The 20,254-nt window shown below is 42.8% G+C and overlaps 1 protein-coding gene across 5 annotated transcripts in view; it reads left to right on the forward strand.

Annotated features, from left to right (window-relative positions):
- The window catches only part of GPLD1 (glycosylphosphatidylinositol specific phospholipase D1), a 49,516-nt gene that overhangs the window by 19,576 nt on the left and 9,686 nt on the right, over positions 1-20,254 (forward strand). For 2 of the 5 annotated variants that reach the window (XM_070515564.1, XM_014827493.3), the window contains 13 exons: positions 2,082-2,189; positions 2,419-2,446; positions 2,543-2,682; positions 5,544-5,609; positions 7,456-7,576; positions 8,995-9,137; positions 10,083-10,269; positions 12,975-13,085; positions 14,404-14,478; positions 14,572-14,728; positions 15,246-15,387; positions 16,202-16,307; positions 16,391-16,484. In XM_070515564.1, the coding sequence (XP_070371665.1) occupies positions 2,082-2,189; positions 2,419-2,446; positions 2,543-2,682; positions 5,544-5,609; positions 7,456-7,576; positions 8,995-9,137; positions 10,083-10,269; positions 12,975-13,085; positions 14,404-14,478; positions 14,572-14,728; positions 15,246-15,387; positions 16,202-16,307; positions 16,391-16,484 (1,478 nt within the window). Of the gene's footprint in view, positions 1-2,069; positions 2,190-2,418; positions 2,447-2,542; positions 2,683-5,543; positions 5,610-7,455; positions 7,577-8,994; positions 9,138-10,082; positions 10,270-12,974; positions 13,086-14,403; positions 14,479-14,571; positions 14,729-15,245; positions 15,388-16,201; positions 16,308-16,390; positions 16,485-20,254 lie in introns of all 5 variants that reach the window. The other 3 variants (XM_044777010.2, XM_070515565.1, XM_070515566.1) reach the window with 3 other exon arrangements.

The raw sequence follows: 20,254 nt of genomic DNA on the forward strand, positions 1-20,254 counted from the left end.
TGGCTAACTGTTATATGTATGCTTATTAGCTTAAGCTTATTAAATTTATTATTCAAATCAAAGGATTTGTAAGCTATTAATAGTCTTACTATATGTTTTTTATCAGGTTGATCTAACAATTATTGAGAGAGAAATTTGTTAAAAAATCTCCCCTACGATGGTGGATATTTTCAATTTCTCCTTGTAGTTCTGTCAAAGTTTGTTTTATATATATATGCTTCGAAGATATGTTATTAGGCACATTTAAGTTTCAAAATCTTATATCCTTCTGGTGAATTAAATCTTTTCTCATGATCTAGTGACCCTCTTTATCTCTAATAATGCTTATTGCCTTCAAGTCTACTTTAGCAGATGTTGTAGTTCCACTGGTCCTCTTTTGGTTGTATTCCATGGCATCAACTTTCAGGAAAAGAAATCAGCTTTATTGTTAGATCTATCTGCAAGGAAACAGGAGGTATATTGCTCTCAGATCTGTCTCCTTGATCCAAGGCTTGGGGCACAATTTATAGGATGAAGGACAGGGTGGTTTGAAGTGTGGACATAGATGATTGGAGGTAAGGAGAAGTGAGGTAATGATTTGTGCAAGTGTAGTCAAACTTCATGCCTCTTCATAGGATGCGTGTTCACAAAATGGCAGCATTACCACCATCTGAGGGGGGAGTTTTTAACTCCTTGACGTCCAAACATCACTTATTTTTTTATCAAGCATTTGCGCAGGACCTGTTGATGGGTTGGTGGCCTCAACCAGCCTGATCTGGACAAAGGGGTCTCAGTTCCTGAAAAATCACTCTTACTCTGTTGATAAGATGGGGTCAGTTGAACTGGTCCTGGAGGACCCACGGTCACACCTTGAGGCACTATTCACCTGGGACCACTTTAAGTTTCCTTCAACCCTTGAAGTTTTTCTAACTACACAGATAACACCAATGCAGGACAAAACATTCATGGGGCTGGGTAGTGGTTACCAACTCAGGGGGAGAGATACCTCTCCCCGCCCATCCATTGCCAAGATGAAGACATTGCCGTAGCTTTTTGTATGTTGGATTTACTTCTCGCTAACACTCATCCAGAAAGTGTAGCTTTTAATGTAGTTTCCCCAGAGATGGTCCACTTTGGGTGGTTCCTGTGCTTTCTCTCCTGTCTCCTGCTATAGCACGCAGCCATCAAAAAACCTCTGGCCTCCCAGGCTTTGGCAGATGTACTCAGGGCAAAAGCTGACTTTTCTACTCACTTTCCTCCTGAAGTTTCCAGTTTCAGTTTGTTTTGGCCTTTGGAAAATTTTCACTTTCTTGCTAGCTTGGTGATTCATCTAATAAAATATTTTTGTTATTTTTGTCAAACCTTTTAAACTTTTTGTTGGGAGGACCATTCCAGTGGACATCTCAGTAGATTCTTTGTTATAAATATACTAAAATCAGGTTTTATTGATTACGATTTGTCTGGTATATTCTAAAGTTTTTGAAATGAAGATAAAAGATGATTTTCTATAAATCTAATTTTAAGATGCTGCTCTTCTTCCAACTGAAATAACTAATATCTGTGAAGCAAAAGCCTGACTTAGAATTCTTTTCATTACCTTACACTGTGTACTCTAAAAGTAGACGCTTGGGGTGAGGAGCCATTTTTGGGGTTTTTAAAATAATGATTCTTGAGAATAATTAAATTAAAAAGAATAAAAATATATTGCTCCTTGAACTCTGAATTGACAAAGCTAAACATCCCTTTTATACCTTGTAGTTAGTTTCCTATCTTTGAGCCTACCTTCATAAATATTTAAAGATACCACTTGTTTGCTCTGCAGCATTGGGCAAATTATTTAACTTTTCTGTGCCGTAGTGTCCTCTGTGCAAATTGGGAATATGATAGTGCCAACCACCTGGGGTTGGTAGGATTAAAAAAATGGTCCACGTAAAGCCCTTTGCATGGTGTCTGACACAATAATCATGGAATAACTGGTAGCTACTGTTAAAGTTTGCTATATATATGCTTTTATATATATATATATATATATATATATATATATATGCTATTTATCTTCATCTTCAGAATCAAAACAACTCTTATTCCAGTGCTTTTCTCAGGTATGTGCCTACTGAAGATCTACTGGAAATTTATAAGAAACTCTATGGCCGAGAAGTCATCACAAAAAATGCAATTGTTGACTGTTCATACCTTCAATTCCTGGAAATGTAAGTGTAACCCGCAGGAAAATTTGCAGCTGATTTTATTGTGACTTCCTTAACACGCTTTTCGATGTTTTTGTTTCCTGTGACTGGATTTTGGCTTTATGGACTTTGCTTATGCAAAAAGGCAGTTATATGATAGTGGATGCGTGTGGGTGGAGCTTTTTCTTCTTTATTTGCTTCACTTCTTTGTGGAAACCACGACTCACAGTCCAAATTATTGTTTACGTTGCAGGTATGGTGAGATGCTAGCTATTTCCAAGGTAAAAGCTTCATTCTTCAAAATCTTAGAGTTATAAAGGTAGCAGGAGAAGCGCCTTATTAATTTGTGTACTTATTTTTCTTTCCCTTTGCCATAGCTTTATCCCACTTATTCTAGAAAGTCACCATTTTTGGTGGAACAATTCCAAGAATATTTCCTTGGAGGACTGGATGATATGGCGTTTTGGTCCACTAAAATTTACCATCTCACGAGCTTCATGTTAGAGAATGGGACCAGGTGAATTACTCTATTTCTTCTACCAACCACTCCCTGCCTTGCTACCCCCATCCCCGACATAAATCTCAGGGTTTTCAACTGATCAAATGAAAACAATGTCTCGTGAAGTTCTGTCCTATCTTCAAGAGGGAAAAGGATGGAAAACCAGTCATCTCAAAACTCTGATTAGCACCCATCTGGTTAGATTTGCTGATGTCTCTCATGTTTTAGGGGTAGAGAGACAGTTATTGCAAAATCTGTGGTCTGTGAGAAATGGCTCAGGTGGGAGGGAATCAGCTTCCCCTGCTTTGCTCCATCTGTTTCTTTTGGGAGAACCCATGCTGTGTGCCGAGGTGCTAGCTCTCCACAGGCTCCACCATGGCCATGGCGATCCTCCTCTCCATCCCGACTGACCTCTGAGTTCGAGGGTTTCAAAGGGGACTTTACCTAACCTGCCCCCCATCCCCCAAATAAAATCAGAAATGAATGCGTTTGTAAAGCACAGCCTTCTGTTGGAATTTGACATCTAATCTAGATGGGACAGCTGCTCAACCTCCAGCTCCTTTGCTGCTCCTTGCCAGCATGCCTAGGACAATGATCAGAGACTCAGCTGGCGAGAAGGCCAGGGTAGAGTGGGATTGTCCCCAATTCCAGCTGTAATAGACCTTTCCGCTCTCACAGAATCTACTCGATGGTCTGACAGAGCCATAGTTCCCCTCAAAACCTGTTTCCAACAGTACCAGTGAGTACGCAGCCCCTCCCACACTGCTGGGCTGAGCAGGGTAGGGATGGGGTCCAGAGAAGGAGCACTGGAGGCAGCACCTGAGGCAGGGAAAGGGCGGGTTGGGAAACTTACGTAGCAGCCACAGCAGTGGGAGAGAGGGTTCTATGGCAGGAGGTGTCTGTTCCAGGTAAGGATCATAGGAGGGTTGGGGTTTATAAGTTCAGTGGCCTATATAGGCATAGCTCTGGGATATTATACACCAGATGATGTTCTTTTGCCATTAAAAACATTTGTTAGTATTCAAATAATATTAACCATAATTGTATATGGTGTTGATTTCAACAAAATTTCCTTCGATAAATTTGATATTTGCCTAGTAAATGTTAAACTTGTTTTAATGACTCAGTGAGTAACAATTTGGCAGAGATTAAAAACACATTTACATTAGTCTTTTTCTTTTTGCTGAGGACAATCTGCCCTGAGCTAACATCTGTGCCAATCTTCCTCTATTTTGTGTGTGGGTTGCCGCCACAGCACGGCTGATGAATGGTGTAGGTCTGTGCCTGGGAACCAAACCTGCAAACCCGGGCTGCCAAAGTGGAGCACACCGAACTTAACCACTAGGCCATGGGGCCGTCCCCTAAATGTCACTTTTATTTATTTATTTATTTGGTGAGGAAGATTCACCCTGAGCTAACTAACATCTGTGGTCAATCCTCCTCCCTTTTTTTTTCTTTTTTTTGCTTGAAGAAGACTAGCCCTGAGCTAAAATCGGTACCATCTTCCTCTACTTTGTGTGTGGGATACCTCCACAGCATGGCCAACAAGTGGAGTAGGTCTGCACCTATGAACCCAGGATCCAAACCCATGAACCCAGCCCACCAAAGTGGAGCACGCAGAACTTTAACCACTCAGCCATGGGGCCAGCCCCCTAAAGGTCATTTTTAATAATGAGATAAACTTCAAGTAAAATCCCTAAGCTCCCCTTTTATAGCCATGGTTTTTAGGTGCATATGAATTTAGAGAGGATGGACTTTGAAATTTAAGAGACTTGCCACTCACTACTGAGTTATCCCAAGCAAGTTGCTAAACCTCCCCAAGTTTTGTTTTCCCAGCTGTAAAATGGGGACAGTAATAATTCCATCTCTATCAAAGGGTTATTTTAAGAAGTAAATGAGGTCACTTATGTAAAGGGTTTAGCATGGAGTAAGCACTTAACAAATGTTGGCTATTAGTATTATAATTCTTATTAGAAGGAAGTTAAGTTGACATTGGAGGGACCATGTTAGAGTGAATGACCTGAATTTGTTTTATAAAGTCCATGTGTAATGATCCTTAAAGTGGGAAACAGTTTTGGTGTTTGTTTTTGGCTAGGTTGTCCAAATAGCTAAGGAAAGAAGATGTGAGCTGTACTTTATTCTTTAATTAGGAGGAAATAATTGAGAAGGAGCATATTCCTTGTCTCTTGACCTCTGTCCTAATTTACCGTGGTAGAAAATTCCATGAATTGTTGTGTGTTTACATGCACATACAAAGAAAGATTCATCAGAATTTATGGTAAATTTAGAGCAGGTTTCAAAGAAAGACAACACAAATAAATTCATGGCAGAAAGAACAATATATTTTCATATTATAGTATTTCTTAATTTACTCATAATAGGTTCTCTTCCAAAGCAAACTTACGTTACTTGAAACTCATAGTATATTTTCCTAACAAAATAGTGAAATAATGGTATATTCCCAGCCAGAACTCTACATGACTCCCAAAATATTTGTAACTGTAGTGCTAATGTTGTAAGGCTGCCACCTGAATCTTGGTGGTAGAGAAAAGAGAATTCAAGAAAAAACCTTTTCCTTTGCTTAAAGTTGCCGCTAAGAATGACTTTGATAGGAGCAGTTTGCCTTCAGCTTCCTCTCAGCTCCTTTTCTGAATTCCTTTTTCCAGCAACTAGTCCTCCTTGCCATAATACCACCTGTGGTCAGCTCAGCCACCCTCATCGAGAAGGACTGGGGCCTCTTCCCGGTCCTGTCTGGCTAAGTAATGAACACCCTACACTTAGACTTTTGGAGGTGCTTGAAGTGCACCATCCGTGCTCAGTAAAATTCAGCCTTGAGAGGAAGGTAGAAAGATGCCTGACTCATCTGACTATTTCCCCAGTGACTGCAACCTCCCTGAGAACCCTCTGTTCATTGTGTGCGGTGGCCGGCGATCCAGCACCCGGGGGTAAGTGCATTCCAAAACTGTTCACAGAAAAAGAACGTCTCACCCGGAGGGGTGCTCAGTAGACACTGAAAGCATGGGACTTATAGACTGACAGATAGAGGTTCAGATTCCAGCTCTGCCATTGACAGCTATGTGATTTTAAACCAGTTGCTTAGTATGTGCAAGAATGGATGTCAGGCAATTAGCACATTAGGAAATTGCTCACTAAATATTAAATGGTAGTTAATAGTGTCATCACTTTCATTGTTGTTGTTATTGCTTATAAACTTTACCTAAACTTCACCCTGAAAGAGTATTTATCAAAGAGATAGGGTGGGGGGAAGACCTCTCTGGTAATTTCTGAGGAAGAGGGCCGGAGGGCCTGATTTGTATTCTAAGAGGTGGTATTCCCTGCGGGAGTCAGGTATCAACCACCAACCATTCATTCATGCACTTAATAACTGTATTAATATTATAAATACTTATTAATAAAATATAACAATAACATAATACAGATGATAAAATAGTATTTCCTCATCATCCAGGAACTACTTTAGGTTTTACAGACCTCATTGTGAACAAGACAGAAACAGCTCCTGCCTTTAGGACGTATGGGCTGGCGAGTGGATGGACTCTGAATAACTTCTTGTAAACACACTTGGCCCTCAGTATCCGCAGGTTCTGCATCTGAGCATTCACCCAACTGTGGATCCAAAGGCCTATGATGGTTGCATCTGTACTGACCAGACATAGACTTTTTTTCCTTGTCATTCCCTAAACAATACAGTATAACAACAATTTACATAGCGTTTGCATTGTATTAGGTGTTATAAGTTATCTAGAGATGATTTAAAACATACGGGAGGATGTGCGTAGGTTATAAGCAAATACAACGCCTCTTTATAAAGGGACTTGAACATCGTGGATTTTGGCATGGGGGTTTTCTGGAACCAATCCCCCACAGATACTGAGGGATGATTGTACTCTTAAGAGCTAGGAAGGAAAAGTAGGGGGTGCCCTGGGGACGTACCACAGAGTGTCCTACCCAGTCACAGGAGAGCTTTCCAGGAAGAAGTGATGTTTCAACTGGGTGCACAAGAGTTAGATACTCAGAAAGAGGGCAGTGCAACGAAAGATCCCAAGGTGAGAGAGTCTGGAGCTTCACAAGAATTGAAAATATGCAGAAAGTGTTCAGTTAAGCCCTCACTGCTTGCTTTATTTGAATTAGTTAAGTTTTTGTCTTATTTGGATTGAATGCCTTTAGACAGGGCTTGCAATCTCTAGATTGTCAGAAGCCCTCCACTCGCTGGTGTCTTAGGCAGGGCCCCCTTCATTCCTTGCTGCTGCCTGGCTTCCACTTCAGTCACTTCTGAGGCCTGCCTGGCTCCTCTAGTCATCTGGTTTATAGGCTGGTTAAAGTATATGAATTCGAAAATGTATTTTAATTGTATCATCAATTCTTGCACGTCCTTAAGATAAGTCAGTACATCTGCATATCGGTTTCCCAAACAGCTAGAGACCTATTTCTTGACTGTTTGTGTGAAATATTGAAATATCTTTGATTTTTTAGTAATCCGGAAGGAATTCAAACCTTTCACACTACAGAACTTTGAGATGATAGGAAATATCATTTTTTATAAGGACAGGCTTTTAAACTGTGGAAATGCGTTTACTAAAAGATTTTGTAGAATCTCCCATGGAGATTTTTCTACAGTTTTGTTTTTTGTGTTGCTGTTCCTTCAATTTTCAGATGTTAAAATGTTGTGGTCTTTTAACCTGTGGTTAACCTCACTATATCCATCAACTCAGTCTTCCGGGGAGTGTTGTTTTCTCAGTCTTAACTATTTTACTGCTCTTTTTTCAACAGCTCAAAAGTACAGAAAAATTATTTTCATAGGAATTTGACTGTATCCCTCACTAAAGATATTAGAAAAAATATCAACTACACCGAAAGAGGAGTGTTATTCACCGTGAATTCCTGGATCTCGGTGAGAATTTTCTACTTTTAATGGAGAAAGAGGAATATGAGATTTCTTGTGATGATATCTTGCAGGGTCACTGGCTATTTAATCATTCAGTGAAAGTCACTTGGGCATGTGCCAGGCCAGCAAATATCCTTGGCCTCCAAATCTGGATTGTTCCAGAGACTTCCTGAGATGTGAGTCTGGACCTCAGTGGCCTTTGGCGAGTCTGGTGGAGCCCAAGGTGGCCCTGGGCCCCCAGGCCAGTCCTGCTTTGTCCTTAGTGCAAAGTATGTTGGCAGGATTGTAGGCTCACTACTGCATACGAAATTCATACAGGAGGTCATCTTTTAAGGGCCAGACTCTGCTGGTGGGGATATAAGACGAAAGAGAAATAGACTCTGACCTTTAGAAAATTTCAGTCTAATAGGGGTGATAAATATAAAAATAACCATATGTGAGTAGAATGCAACAAATACCGTGGTGGAGTAGGGGAGTAGCTAGATAGCAAGGATATAATTTTTATCTTGGAAGATAGCACAGAAGGCTTCATGGAGGAGGTGGCATTTGAGTTAGGCCTTGAATAGTGGATAGCATTCGTCAGTGAGCATGTGTTTCTGGCAGTGGGTTGGGAAAGTTTCGTGATGTTTGGGAATCTGAGTATTCTTGTCTGCCTGTAACACAGACAAGGGATGCAAGCTACTCTGAGAAGGTGGGGGAGGTAAGCAGGCATTGGACTGTGGGAGGCTGTTAATGTCAGAAGGGTTTAGACAACACTGTGAATGATGCCTCTGGGAGTTGGGCAGGGGCCTACGCAGGGACTACTTCATCATGTGCAACCTGTGCAGTCACACAGAAGGGCCCCTTAATCACGCTTGGAAGGACCCCATGCTTGGTTTAACGCTCTGCTGGCACTGCCTTAAAATTAACTTTCGAACAAGGGCTCCAGGTTTTCAACAGCATCTTAATTTGGGTGTGGTTTGGAAGATGTTTTGGCATCCTGATGTTCTAGTTCATTCGTTTGAAGAAGAAAAAATATATGTATACACACATAGAAGTATAGTTCTAGATTGAATGGACTTACTGTCTACAAAATTTTAGTCCATAAAAATTATTTTGTGCAGTTATGTTCTACAGGTTGGTACATTGGTACAGACCATCCTGATTTAGTTGGGTTGAGTCCCAGCTAACTCTTTCTTCCCATGCTGGCTCTGACCTCTTGGGCTATAACTGCCTTCCCTCAGTGCATATTGGGGGTAAGGACTTCACTCTTCTAATTGCCTGTTCGAACAGACCTTACTTGTTTATAGGAATTGGTGTTTTATTTCTTAGCACTTGTAAAAACTTGTTTTCTTCATGAAAGTCCAAGGCTTTTGACAGGAAACAGTAGCTTTGTCGATTACCCTGTGTGTCTTGATCTGTCTGTGATGACTTTTTCCTTTCAGGATTCCCCCCTATCCTTTATGTACCAGGCTCTGGAGAGGAACATCCAGATAATGTTTCCAGGCAGCTCTCACCAGCCATCGAAGCACATCTCTAGCCCGCTGGCATCTTACTTCTTGTCACTTCCCTATGCGAGGCTTGGTTGGTAGGTATAAGTTTATCTAATTCATGAATGTTTTCATCAGTTTTAATTTCATTCAGCTCTTCAACAAATGTTTTAGATGCCAGCTGTTGGCAACTTATTTTTCTAATCAATTCATCACCAACAAAAACATTGTTAATTTAGTGGTTAAGCTATCATGAAGATGAAACTATCTCCTTAAAATTGGGCCAAATATGTTTACATACTAGGACCTTTCACTTTATTAGAGAATCACAACCAAGTATTTTATGGAATATTTGTAAAGCTTTAATATTCTTGGAGTTATAATGTTACAGATATTTTGGAATCTGATGACGTTACAAGGATAAAACCAGACAGTGACTTTTGGTCTTCCCAGCCCCAACAGAGACATTCGAACCTTTGACTTGGTTTGTCCATCTCTGTAACTGGTAGGACATGGAATCTCCTTTAGAAATGTCCAGTAAACATGTTGGACATTTAATTTTTTTCCCAGAGCAAGGCACCCTATGTAGCTGGGGTAGAAATAAAATGGTATACTTAACACAAGCCTGTCTTTGATCGGGTAACAGATTGAAATGAGCTGAGCCAATCAGAAAGCAGCCTGTGCCATTGGCTGGAGGTGAATTTCAGTTCTCAGGCTGAGCCCAGGATTGTGCTCTGGCTGCTCTGGGTTTTGCATATGGGACACGATGCTTTGTGAGGATGCTCTTCATCTGCTCAGGTTAATATGGTCCAGAAATGCCCAGAAGACTCGATTTTTCCAGTTTGTTGTTGTTTTTTCTTGAAGAGCAAGACTGTGAATCACACAAAATAACCTCAGAAGTGAATATTCACAATGGTCATGCACGATGGAAAAATTAATGAGAGGAAATTAAAGTGCTGGATTCTAGAAAGGGAAGAAACAGGAGACAGTTTTACCCATGGCTCTCAGTAGGTACTGCAGTGGGTTCCCTCCTCTTCCTACAGGGCAATGACCTCAGCTGACCTCAACCAGGATGGGTACGGGGACCTGGTGGTGGGCGCCCCAGGCTACAGCCGCCCCGGCCACATCCAGATTGGGCGAGTGTACCTCCTCTATGGCAACGACCTGGGCCTGCCCCCCATCGACCTGGACCTGGACCAGGAGGCCCATGGGATCCTGGAGGGCTTCGAGGTGAGGCACCCAGACCATATTTTCCCTTCCAGGGTCAATAAACCACTGCCCGCATTTCATGGCAAATTCTCCAGGATGAATAACCAATAATAAGAATGACAGTAACAGCTGGTGGCCTACATCTGTGCAGCACTTTTCATTTTTAAAAGCATGTTCAGGGGCCGGCCCCGTGACCCAGTGGGTAAGTTTGCACGCTCTGCTTCAGCTGCCCAGGGTTTCACTGGTTCGGATCCTGGGCACGGACATGGCATCGCTCATCAGGCCATGCTGGGGTGGCGTCCCACATAGCAGAGCCAGAGGGAGCTACAACTAGAATATACAACTATGTACTGGGGGGCTTTGGGAGGAGGAGAAGGAAAAAAAAACGGAAGATTGGTAACTGATGTTAGCTCAGGTGCCAATCTTTTTTAAAAAAAACCCATGTTCACTTTATATCTCATTCTATCATTGACTTTGAGTGTTTAGTCTAACACCTTCCAAAAACACACATACGATTTAGAACTGCTTTGTTTAGCCAATCAGGATGTGAGTTCTTAAATACAAAATCTCATTTTATTTTGTTTTTTTAATAAAAATGTTTTATTTTGTAAGAATTTGAGATTCACAGAAAAGTTATAAAGACAGTTCAGAGCGTTCCCATATGCCTTTTACCTGCTGTTCCCCATGTTAACATCTGACGTAATTATGACATACTTTTCAAAATTAAGAAACCAACATTAATACATTGCTGTTAACGAAACTCCAGACTTTGTTCAGATTTCATTCCTTTGTTCTAAGTGGTTATTCATCACCAGAAAAACCTCGCCACGATTGTACAAATGTTCCTCATGGAATCTGAGTGTTCATTCCTCTTGGGAGCGCTACACGAAGGTTTTCCTCCAGGACGTCGTTGGCCTTAGTCCTTACGAGAACAATAAGGAAGGCAGGCAGGGTCTGCTACTAGTGACAGATGAGTGTGGGTGCTTTGGTGGCACTGCATGCTCTGCCTATCAAGCACGGGGGGAAGGAACCTTGGATTTTGGGTCAGATCACGGTTCTTGTCCCAGGCAAGCCCCTCTGCCTTAATGCTGTGAAGACAGAATAAGACGGCCTGCACGGACAGACTTTAAGAAAGGAAAAGGTCAGTGGTTTATGGTCTAGTTTAGGCTCCAATGGAAGGAGCCATAAGTCCAAGAGGTATTAATAAGTGGACTGGCCACTGTGGGAGGTCACACAGCCACAGAGGGACGGCATTTCCTGGAACCTGCTGACGCCACATGAGAAAGTTCCAGAATAAATCCACCCATTTCTGTTGCTGCTTATTCCCAAAGCCACTCCCCTGTCAGATTGTTGTGTAAGGTATAACAATCCTTTGGGCTCCTGTAGACAGGGAATAAGAGGCAGCTGCTTCCTGTGGAAGATAACTCTCTCAAGGTGAGGAAGGCAGTGGCTCCATGCTTTCTTCTCCTTATGATCTTTGATAATTTGGAAGATGATCAGATTAAGGCATGACTAGGGATGGGAATCCTGCACTCTAGCTCTGGTCTGCAATCACCCTTTCTGTGTCCTTGTCTATAAAGTGGAGGATTAAGATAGATATCGCAAGCATTTGTCTGCTTTCAAATTCTGTGTTTCTCTGGGAGTGACTGGCTAACACCCAGGAGGGCTTGATGGTACAGCTGATGGTGATGAAATGAACCCGTCCTCAGTTGGCAGGGGTCCCTACTTATTGGCCCCCACCCTGCCCCTTTGTGTCCTGGAGCAATCCTTTCTTGTTTATCAAGTTCCTGCCTTGTAGAAATGGGCAGTGTTCATAGACGCCATTGCATATGGGTGTAGAGTGATTAGTCAATAAATAATAAATGTGGGTTCTGGGGCATGTGTGTTATGTGGCAAACACCTTGTGCAAGACTACTGATAATTATGTAAGTTGTGAAAGAACAGAAGAACTTAATAAGTCACTTTTAAGTCTAGGCTGATTCTAGACAGTAGAAGAAAGATCTAGAAAATCCACCTTGGTAGAAAATTGTCCCTGAATGGCCTGAGTTTTCCATCTGTAAACCACGAAAGGATAATAAAAATACCTACCTTAATCCACGTCAAGTGCTTAGAACAGTGTCTATAGCAGTGTCATCCAGTAGAACTTTCTATGATGATAGGAATATTCTATACCTGTGCTGTCCAATGCGGGAGCCACTAAGGGCGTTGGCTTTTGAGCATCTGAAATGTGGCTAGTGCAGTTGAACAGCTGAGTTTTAATTTGTTTAAGGTGAATTAGTTTAAATTTAAACATAATAGCCACATTTAGCTAGTGGCTACTGCACAGACAGTGCGACTCTGGAACATCCTGAGTACTCAGCGAATGTTAGCAGCTGTTGCTGGTGTTATGCGATTACTATTTTGGATACTTTCCAAGAGGAGTTTGGTTCTTAATGTGGGGCATACTGAACACTAGACCATTTTCTAAAAACCTACAATTTATAAGAACTGACCCTCTTCTCTCTGGCACCTCGTCTTCCCCTCAAGGCAGACAGACATGCCAAAGATATCCTTAGGGCAGGGCTACTCAACTGGCGTGCAGAGGATGTGTTACAGGTTGCTGCAATTTTGTTCCTCAGCCCTCTGGTGCCAGGTGGGGTCCCCAGGCCTCTCTCCTCCCAGGGAGTCAGGAGTGTTCTTCTGCAGGCTGTGGCTTAGCCCAGGGGAAGTCACTTGTGCCTCTTCAGCCCTCAGGTCGTTTTGGCTCAGCCTTGGCCGTGTTGGACTTTAACCAGGACGGCATGCCTGACCTGGCCGTGGGAGCCCCCTCGGTGGGCTCCGAGAAGCTCACGTACAAAGTAAGGCTGCTGCTGTGGGTGGAGAGGGAACAGGCTGGGGGGCGAGGAGCCATGGGAGGGGAGGCCAGTGCTAGCAGAGAGCCAGATGTGCCAGGCAGAGCGTTTGTGGGGAGATGATCTCAGGCCCCCCATTCAGGTTCTTGACATGACCTCGGGTTACCTGGCAGCACCTAGATCCTGGCTCCCTGGCTTCAGTTTGGCCTTACATTTCCCAGTTCCACCAGGTACTTTACTCTTCCCCTCTTCCACCCCCTCCCCACATGATGCTGAATAATAGTGAGGGGAGAGGGGAGTTCCAGCCAATCCATAGCTTCCTGGCATCACAGCAGAGAGGCGACTTCCCTGGATCTCTCCCTCATGCACAGAACCCACCCTGGTCCCCAGATCCTGGGGCCTGGCCCACAGGGCTCTCTTCCCACGTGTGCTCCATACCATAGCAGGGCACGAGCTTCTGCACACCATGTGTGACAGTGAGGTCAAAGGCCCTTCATTACCCTCCACCCACCACAGGCTCACCTCTTGCCCCTCCCTCCTCACTCACTATTTCTGGACATGCAAAGGATCTGTCATCTCCTTGACCCATCAGACTCTCTCACTTTAGCACATTTGTTCATCCAGCTCGCTCTGCCTGGAAAGCCCTTTCTCCCCTTTTGTTCTTTAGGAATGACATGTCCCCACATAGCACCCTGTGCTTGCACCTGATACAGCCCCTTCCACACTGGGATGACATAATCGCCCATTTACCAGGTTTTTGGGAAGACAGAGATTGGTCTTATTTATTGTTGTGTACCGAGTCCTTGGCTCATGATGGAAAATAACTGCTTACAGAATGAATGAGGATGGAGATAGGCAAGTTACAAGATAGGAACTGGTTCATAACACAGAATAATAGCACAGCATGTGTCCCAGGCTAACGAATGTACCTACACGGTCTGTTAGCATTCAGAGGAGTAACAGGCTGGACCAGAAACCCAGCTGGGCCTTCAAGAGGGGAGGAGTTAAATAATTCATTCTGCAAATATGCTGAACAATTAGGGATGGCAAGTCCTGAGCAAGACGCTGGGGAGGCAAAGATAAAAATAACAGTTTCTGCTTTAGGGGCTCTAATAGTCTGATGGAAGGGACAGATTTAAAAAAAAAAAAAAGGTTTCCACCCAGCAGCAATGCACAGGAGAGGTTTCTCTCAGTCACCAAGCTCCTGACCACAGGGGGCTCTGGCGGTGGTTTATCTCATCCTCGGTTGTCTTTGTCTGGCTGTTTAAGGTTCTCGGGTCATCCCCCGAGCCTTATGACCACCCTGCGGTTTGTCCTTGCCTAGGGTGCAGTGTACATCTACTTCGGTTCCAAACAAGGAAGAATGTCACCTTCCCCCAACATCACCATCTCTTGCAAGGTATGTTTACTACCTCGGCCAGGTGCAGAAAAACGAGAACTCCCTGCATCCTAATTGCCTCCAGGGCTGAGTAAAACCTGGTTTCCTCTTAAGGACGTCTACTGCAACTTGGGCTGGACACTCCTGGCTGCAGATGTGAATGGAGACAGCGAGCCCGATCTGGTGATTGGCTCCCCTTTTGCACCAGGTGGCGGGAGACAGAAGGGAATCGTGGCTGCATTTTATTCTGGCCCCAGCCAGAGCAACAAAGGTAGAGCTTGCTGGGGAGAGGGGCGGAGACCTTTGCTGCTCTAGACAGCTGTGGTGACTTCTCACATATGGGTTCATTCCCTATCATTTCATCTACGTTTTCTAACAGTCTCTCACTCTTACAGATGTTCTGGTAAGTGCTATGACATCACTGAATACACAAAAGGGGATCCAGCCTCTAGATCCAGATCCAAAGGGGGCTCGTAGGTCATTCTCATAGTCTCCCTGGGTAGGAGTAGAAACACTAAAACATCCCAGGGATGCTCTAACGTGTCCAACAAGGCCTCTTTTTAAATAGCATCCTCCACTCCACAGAAGTGAGCTCTAGAAATGTATTTCTCATGTGAAGTGTCAGATCCATTTCTGACGTTGGGGCCCTTGCAACAGCATTGGGGCATCGAAGAGTTCTGGCAAAAACTCAGCAGAATGAACCCGTTTCTCGTTAGCCTCCATAAAGGGCCCACTCTTTCCACTCTAGTAGTCTTCCTATTGTAAAAGGCACCGATTGTCTTGTGTAGAACAGCTGAATGTGGAGGCAGCCAATTGGATGGTGAGAGGTGAGGACGACTTTGCCTGGCTAGGGTACTCCCTTCACGGTGTCCTTGTGAACAACAAAACTTTGCTGTTGGTTGGGAGCCCGACCTGGAAGAATGCTAGCAGGTGAGTGCTGATGTTGGGGCCCAGGGAGCAATGAGCACAAGGGGCAGGTGCCTACTGCTGTGGGAACCCTTTAAGTGTGGGGTTCAGAGAAAGGGGCTAAGAAATCCTTAAACCCTTCAAGGAAAAGCTTAGGCTCTGGGACAAGTTGCAAGTTCTCCTTAGAAGTATGAAAATGAGAAAGATAGGTGTATTAGTGTGCCAGGGCTGCTGTAACGAAGGTCACCAGACTGGGTGGCTTACACATCAGGAATTTATTTTCTCACTGTTCTGGAGGCTAGAAATCTGACATCAAGCTGTCAGTAGTGTTTGTTTCTCCTGAAGTCTTATTGGCTTGTGGATGGCCGCCTTCTCCCTGAGTCCTCACTAGCCTTTTCTCTGTGTCCCTCCCAGCTATCTTTCTCTCTTCTTCTAAGGACACAAGTCAAATGGAATTAGGGCCCACCCTAATGACCTCATTTTAACATAATTACCTCTTTAAAGACCTTATCTCCAATACAGTCACATTTTGAGCTACTGGGAGTTGGGACTTCAACGTATGAATTTGGGGGGACAGAGTTCAGTCTATAACAGTAGGCATCCCTGTATTTGCTGTCAATTGGGAGGCAGAATGGTGGGTCTTGTATCTGGAGAACCTTGATGTTGGGATTGACTCTGAAATCTCACCCACTCCTATGCCTAGGATCACAAGGACCAAGAGCATACAGGGAGGGGGACACGGGTTGGGATGAGGTGCGTTGTCTTTCCTTGGACCTGAATACCTGGCCAGCTCTTAATCCTGTGCCCCAGCAGCTGAACCCAGTGTGCTTCATTCCAGTCTGGGCCATTTGTTCCGCACTCGTGATGAGAAACAGAGCCTCGGAAGGGTGTATGGCTATTTCCCGCCAAATTGCCAAAGCTGGTTTACCATTTCTGGAGACAAGGTATGGCAGTCCCTTCCCTTCCCAGGAGAGTGGCACCACAAAATTTTCTTAGCTGTTCTATATTGATTTATTGCATTTCACAGGCAATGGGGAAACTGGGTACTTCCCTGTCAAGTGGCCACATAATGGTGAATGGGACCCGGACACAAGTGCTGTTGGTTGGAGCCCCAACTCATGGTAGGTCATGCATCATGAAACTCTGCTTCTTCTAAGTCATGTGGCTCCTTGACCATGTCATATGGGGGGTAAGTTATGAGATCTGGAGCCAGACAGACCTGACTTTGTATATTTCCTTTTCTCATTGATGTTGGGGAGTTACTTACATCCCTGGACATTAGTATCATCATCTGCAAAATACAGATTATAATAACCACCTCAAATCACATGTGGGAGTAACTTGGTGTGTTTTTAAAGCTCCTATCCCACTGAGCTTGGGGCTAGAGACTCTAGAGTTCAGCAAAGTTTATAAATCAGTTCACCAGGCCTAGGTCCACTCTGAGGGCATATGTTAAACCATTATTTTGATTATGGAAAAGAGTTAAAAAAAAAAAAACCCAAACAAACAAAAGTCTACTCCCTCCAAGATAATAAAAGTGAATCATGTTTATCGTAGAAATTTGTGAAAATACAAGGAAGGATATAGAAGGAAAAAAAGTCACCCTTACCCAGATATTTAAAAACTTAAGCTCAGACTATATAATTTTCACACCTGATTTTTTATTTTATGCCTTGAGTGTGTTCTCATGTTATTAAATATTCTTCTAAAACATGATTTTTGATACTGGTATCACATTTTTTCCATATGCCTATGCTAACATTTACTAACATCATCCTATTGCTGGAAATTTAGGTTGTTTCCAATTTTTCACTATTGTGAATAAGCTATCATTAAACATCCACGCACAGAAATCTTTGACTGCCTTCTTGATTAGTTTTTTTAGATTCCTGCAGGTGGAATTCTGGACTAAGAGTGTCTAATCTTTTTTAAGGCTCTTATTACATATTGTTAAGTTACTTTTCAGAAAGATTTTTGTTTCATACAATATTTTTGCATAATAAGCAGAAGTGGGTTGGGCAGAGGAATGGCTAAATTTTTCATTGTATGAAATCACAGCGTTATAACATCAAGAACTTGCCGACTTCGCTTTAGAATAGTTTTTTTTTTTTTTTGCTTTCACACAGTCTAGGTACTGCTTTCTAAACTCTTTCCACACATATTACTGATTTTATTTGCCTCACCATTCTTTCTACCGGAGTGCCGTGAATTGGAGCTTCCCAAACTTTCTTGGTTTTGGTGCCCTTACTGTGTCGGGAATTTTCTCTGTATTATAAAATATTATATAAAATATAAAATAAAAATGTTAATTTATATATAATAACCTATATATAAAATGACCTTTTTGAGATAGTTATAAATTCACATACAGTTGTAAGAAATAATACAGAGAGTCCATGTAACATTTTATCCAATTTTCCCCAGCGATATTATCTTGCAAACCATAACAGTGTCACAACCAGGTTATTGACATTGATACAATTCACTAATCTTGCTCAAATTTTCCCATTTTTATGTGTATTTTGCTTGTAGTTAACCCACATAGTTTGTGGGGCCCAGTACAAAACAAAACGCAGAGCATTTTGTTAAAAAATTATTCTGCATCTAAAGTCGGTGACAGGAGGGCATTAAGCCAAGCACGGGGCCCTGTGCAACTGAACTGGTCGCACATGCTGTATTGATGTCCTAACATCCTAGCTCCTCTGGGCACTGTACAACTTCTCAAACTTCTCAAATCAGATTAGACACCATGACCCTCATTTCCAATACGCAATGATTTTCTCGTGGTGCCTGCACTTTACCGCAACAACTCCCCAACCCCAGTTTTGCAAAGATATGACATCATTGAAAGGAATGTGGGGACGTAAAGTTGACACTGTGAACTGGCTCCAGCAGTGGTCCATGCGACATCAGACAGATGTCATTGTGTTACCTTTGAGATTCAAATTATCTGCAGCATCCTCGTGAGTTCACTGGAGCGCCGTCGTGTGCAATGTGGGAATTACAGTTCTACGCCACAGATTAGCCAACAGCTGAGAAATCTGATTGACTTTCAGGGAGCCCCTGAGGGTGGCAGTCTGCGGTTTGAGTATGTCAGTCCGTCCCTCTCTCCCTGTCCCCGTCTCTGGCTCAGAAACTTTGGGTCAGACTATGGCCAGCATACACAATGGTTTAAGTGTTTAGTGGGGATTTTAGGGTGCTAATAACTGCAAAGTACTTCAGGATGAAAAAGTTAGTACTCGGTGATGGCAAGGGTGAAGTGAGGCGGGCACTCATGCATCGCTGTGAAACATAAACTGATAAACCTTTTCTAGAAAGAGGTTTGGCAAATGGCAAGGGCCTTAAAAATACTCATTCCCTTGGATGCTCTATGGACCACTTCTCGGAGTCTCTTCTCATAGAATATTCAGAACTGTGGGGAAGGATATTTATCACAGTATTATATGAGCAAAAAGTCAGAAATGGCCTAAATGTAAGAAGAATATAAAATTTTATAATCTGCAAAAATCTCCATTTTGCTTAAAGTATGTGTGTGTATACATATGTATGTATGTATATATATGTATATATATATATATCACTCTCTCTCCAGGAAAAAATACTCCTTTTTTTTGTTATTTTCCACACCTTGTATAATCATATTTAAAAAATCTCTGGGGCTGGCCCGGTGGCGCCAGTTAAGTGCACACATTCCGCTTCGGTGGCCTGGGGTTTGCCAGTTCAGATCCTGGGTGCGGACATGGCACCACTTGTCAAGCCATGCTGTGGTAGGCGTCCCACATATAAAGTAGAGAAAGATGGGCACGGATGTTAGCTCAGGGCCAGTCTTCCTCAGAAAAAAGAGGATCGGCAGCAGATGTTAGGTCAGGGCCAATCTTCCTCAAAAAAAAGAAAAATCTTGGCATTCCTAAGTTTGACTATTACACAGTAATCCTGAAAGTTAAGTAGCTTAGAGTTTATAGTTTTTCTGAGTTGCAAGTGTGAACCGCACTGCAAGGCAGTGTCCTCCCTCCCTTGGCTCGGGAGGGAGTCCGGCTGGTGAGGCACCTGTGTTTTACAAGAGCTCTGTTGGTTCCTGCTGCCACTCTAAGTACAGGTACTCTTGAGAAGTAATTAAAACTCTTATGTGTATGTTCAAAAAAATCCCCAAAGAAAACCCCAAAGGCTAGTGCTGATAATGGAAATGAAGACAAAGTTGAGGTCTTAAAAGAATGGTCTTTAGCTGGAAAGTATAAGCATTATGGAAGGAATTCTGTGTTATAGTGCATTCTAGGATTTGGGAATTTGTAAAGGCCTCAGGATATAGCCTTTTTAAAAACCAAGGGTCTGCTGAATTACTTTTATTACTCAAATAACAGATAAAGAAATGCTAAAGCATTACCTTGGGGTTTTTTTCTTAATTGTCTACAAAGGGTATGATAATCCATTGTTTAATCTGCATCATCAGGGAAATGAGGTGTTTTGAATGGCTGAAATTTAAGCATCTGAAATTTAAGCACCCTCCCTTTTTTTTTTTTTTGAGACTTTTTTTAGAGCAGTTTCAGGTTAAAAGCAAACTTGTGTGGAAAGTATAGAGATTTCCTATGTACCCCCTTGCCCTGACACATGTCCTGTCTCCCCCACTACAGACCTTCTGCACCAGAGTGGTGCATTTGTAACAATCAATGAACCTACGTTGACACATCACGATAACCCAAAGTCTGTAGTTTTCATTAGGATTCACTTTTTGTGCTCCACATTCTGTTGGTTTGGACAAATGGATAATGACATGTATCCATCAATAGAGTATCATACAGAATAGTTTCACTGCCCTAAATATCCTCTCTGCTTTGCCTGTTCATCCCTTCCTCCCCGACAACCCCCGGTGACCACTGATCTTTTTACTGTCTCC

Source organism: Equus asinus, chromosome 8 (genome assembly GCF_041296235.1).
Source record: "Equus asinus isolate D_3611 breed Donkey chromosome 8, EquAss-T2T_v2, whole genome shotgun sequence".
NCBI classification, from domain to species: Eukaryota; Metazoa; Chordata; class Mammalia; order Perissodactyla; family Equidae; genus Equus; species Equus asinus.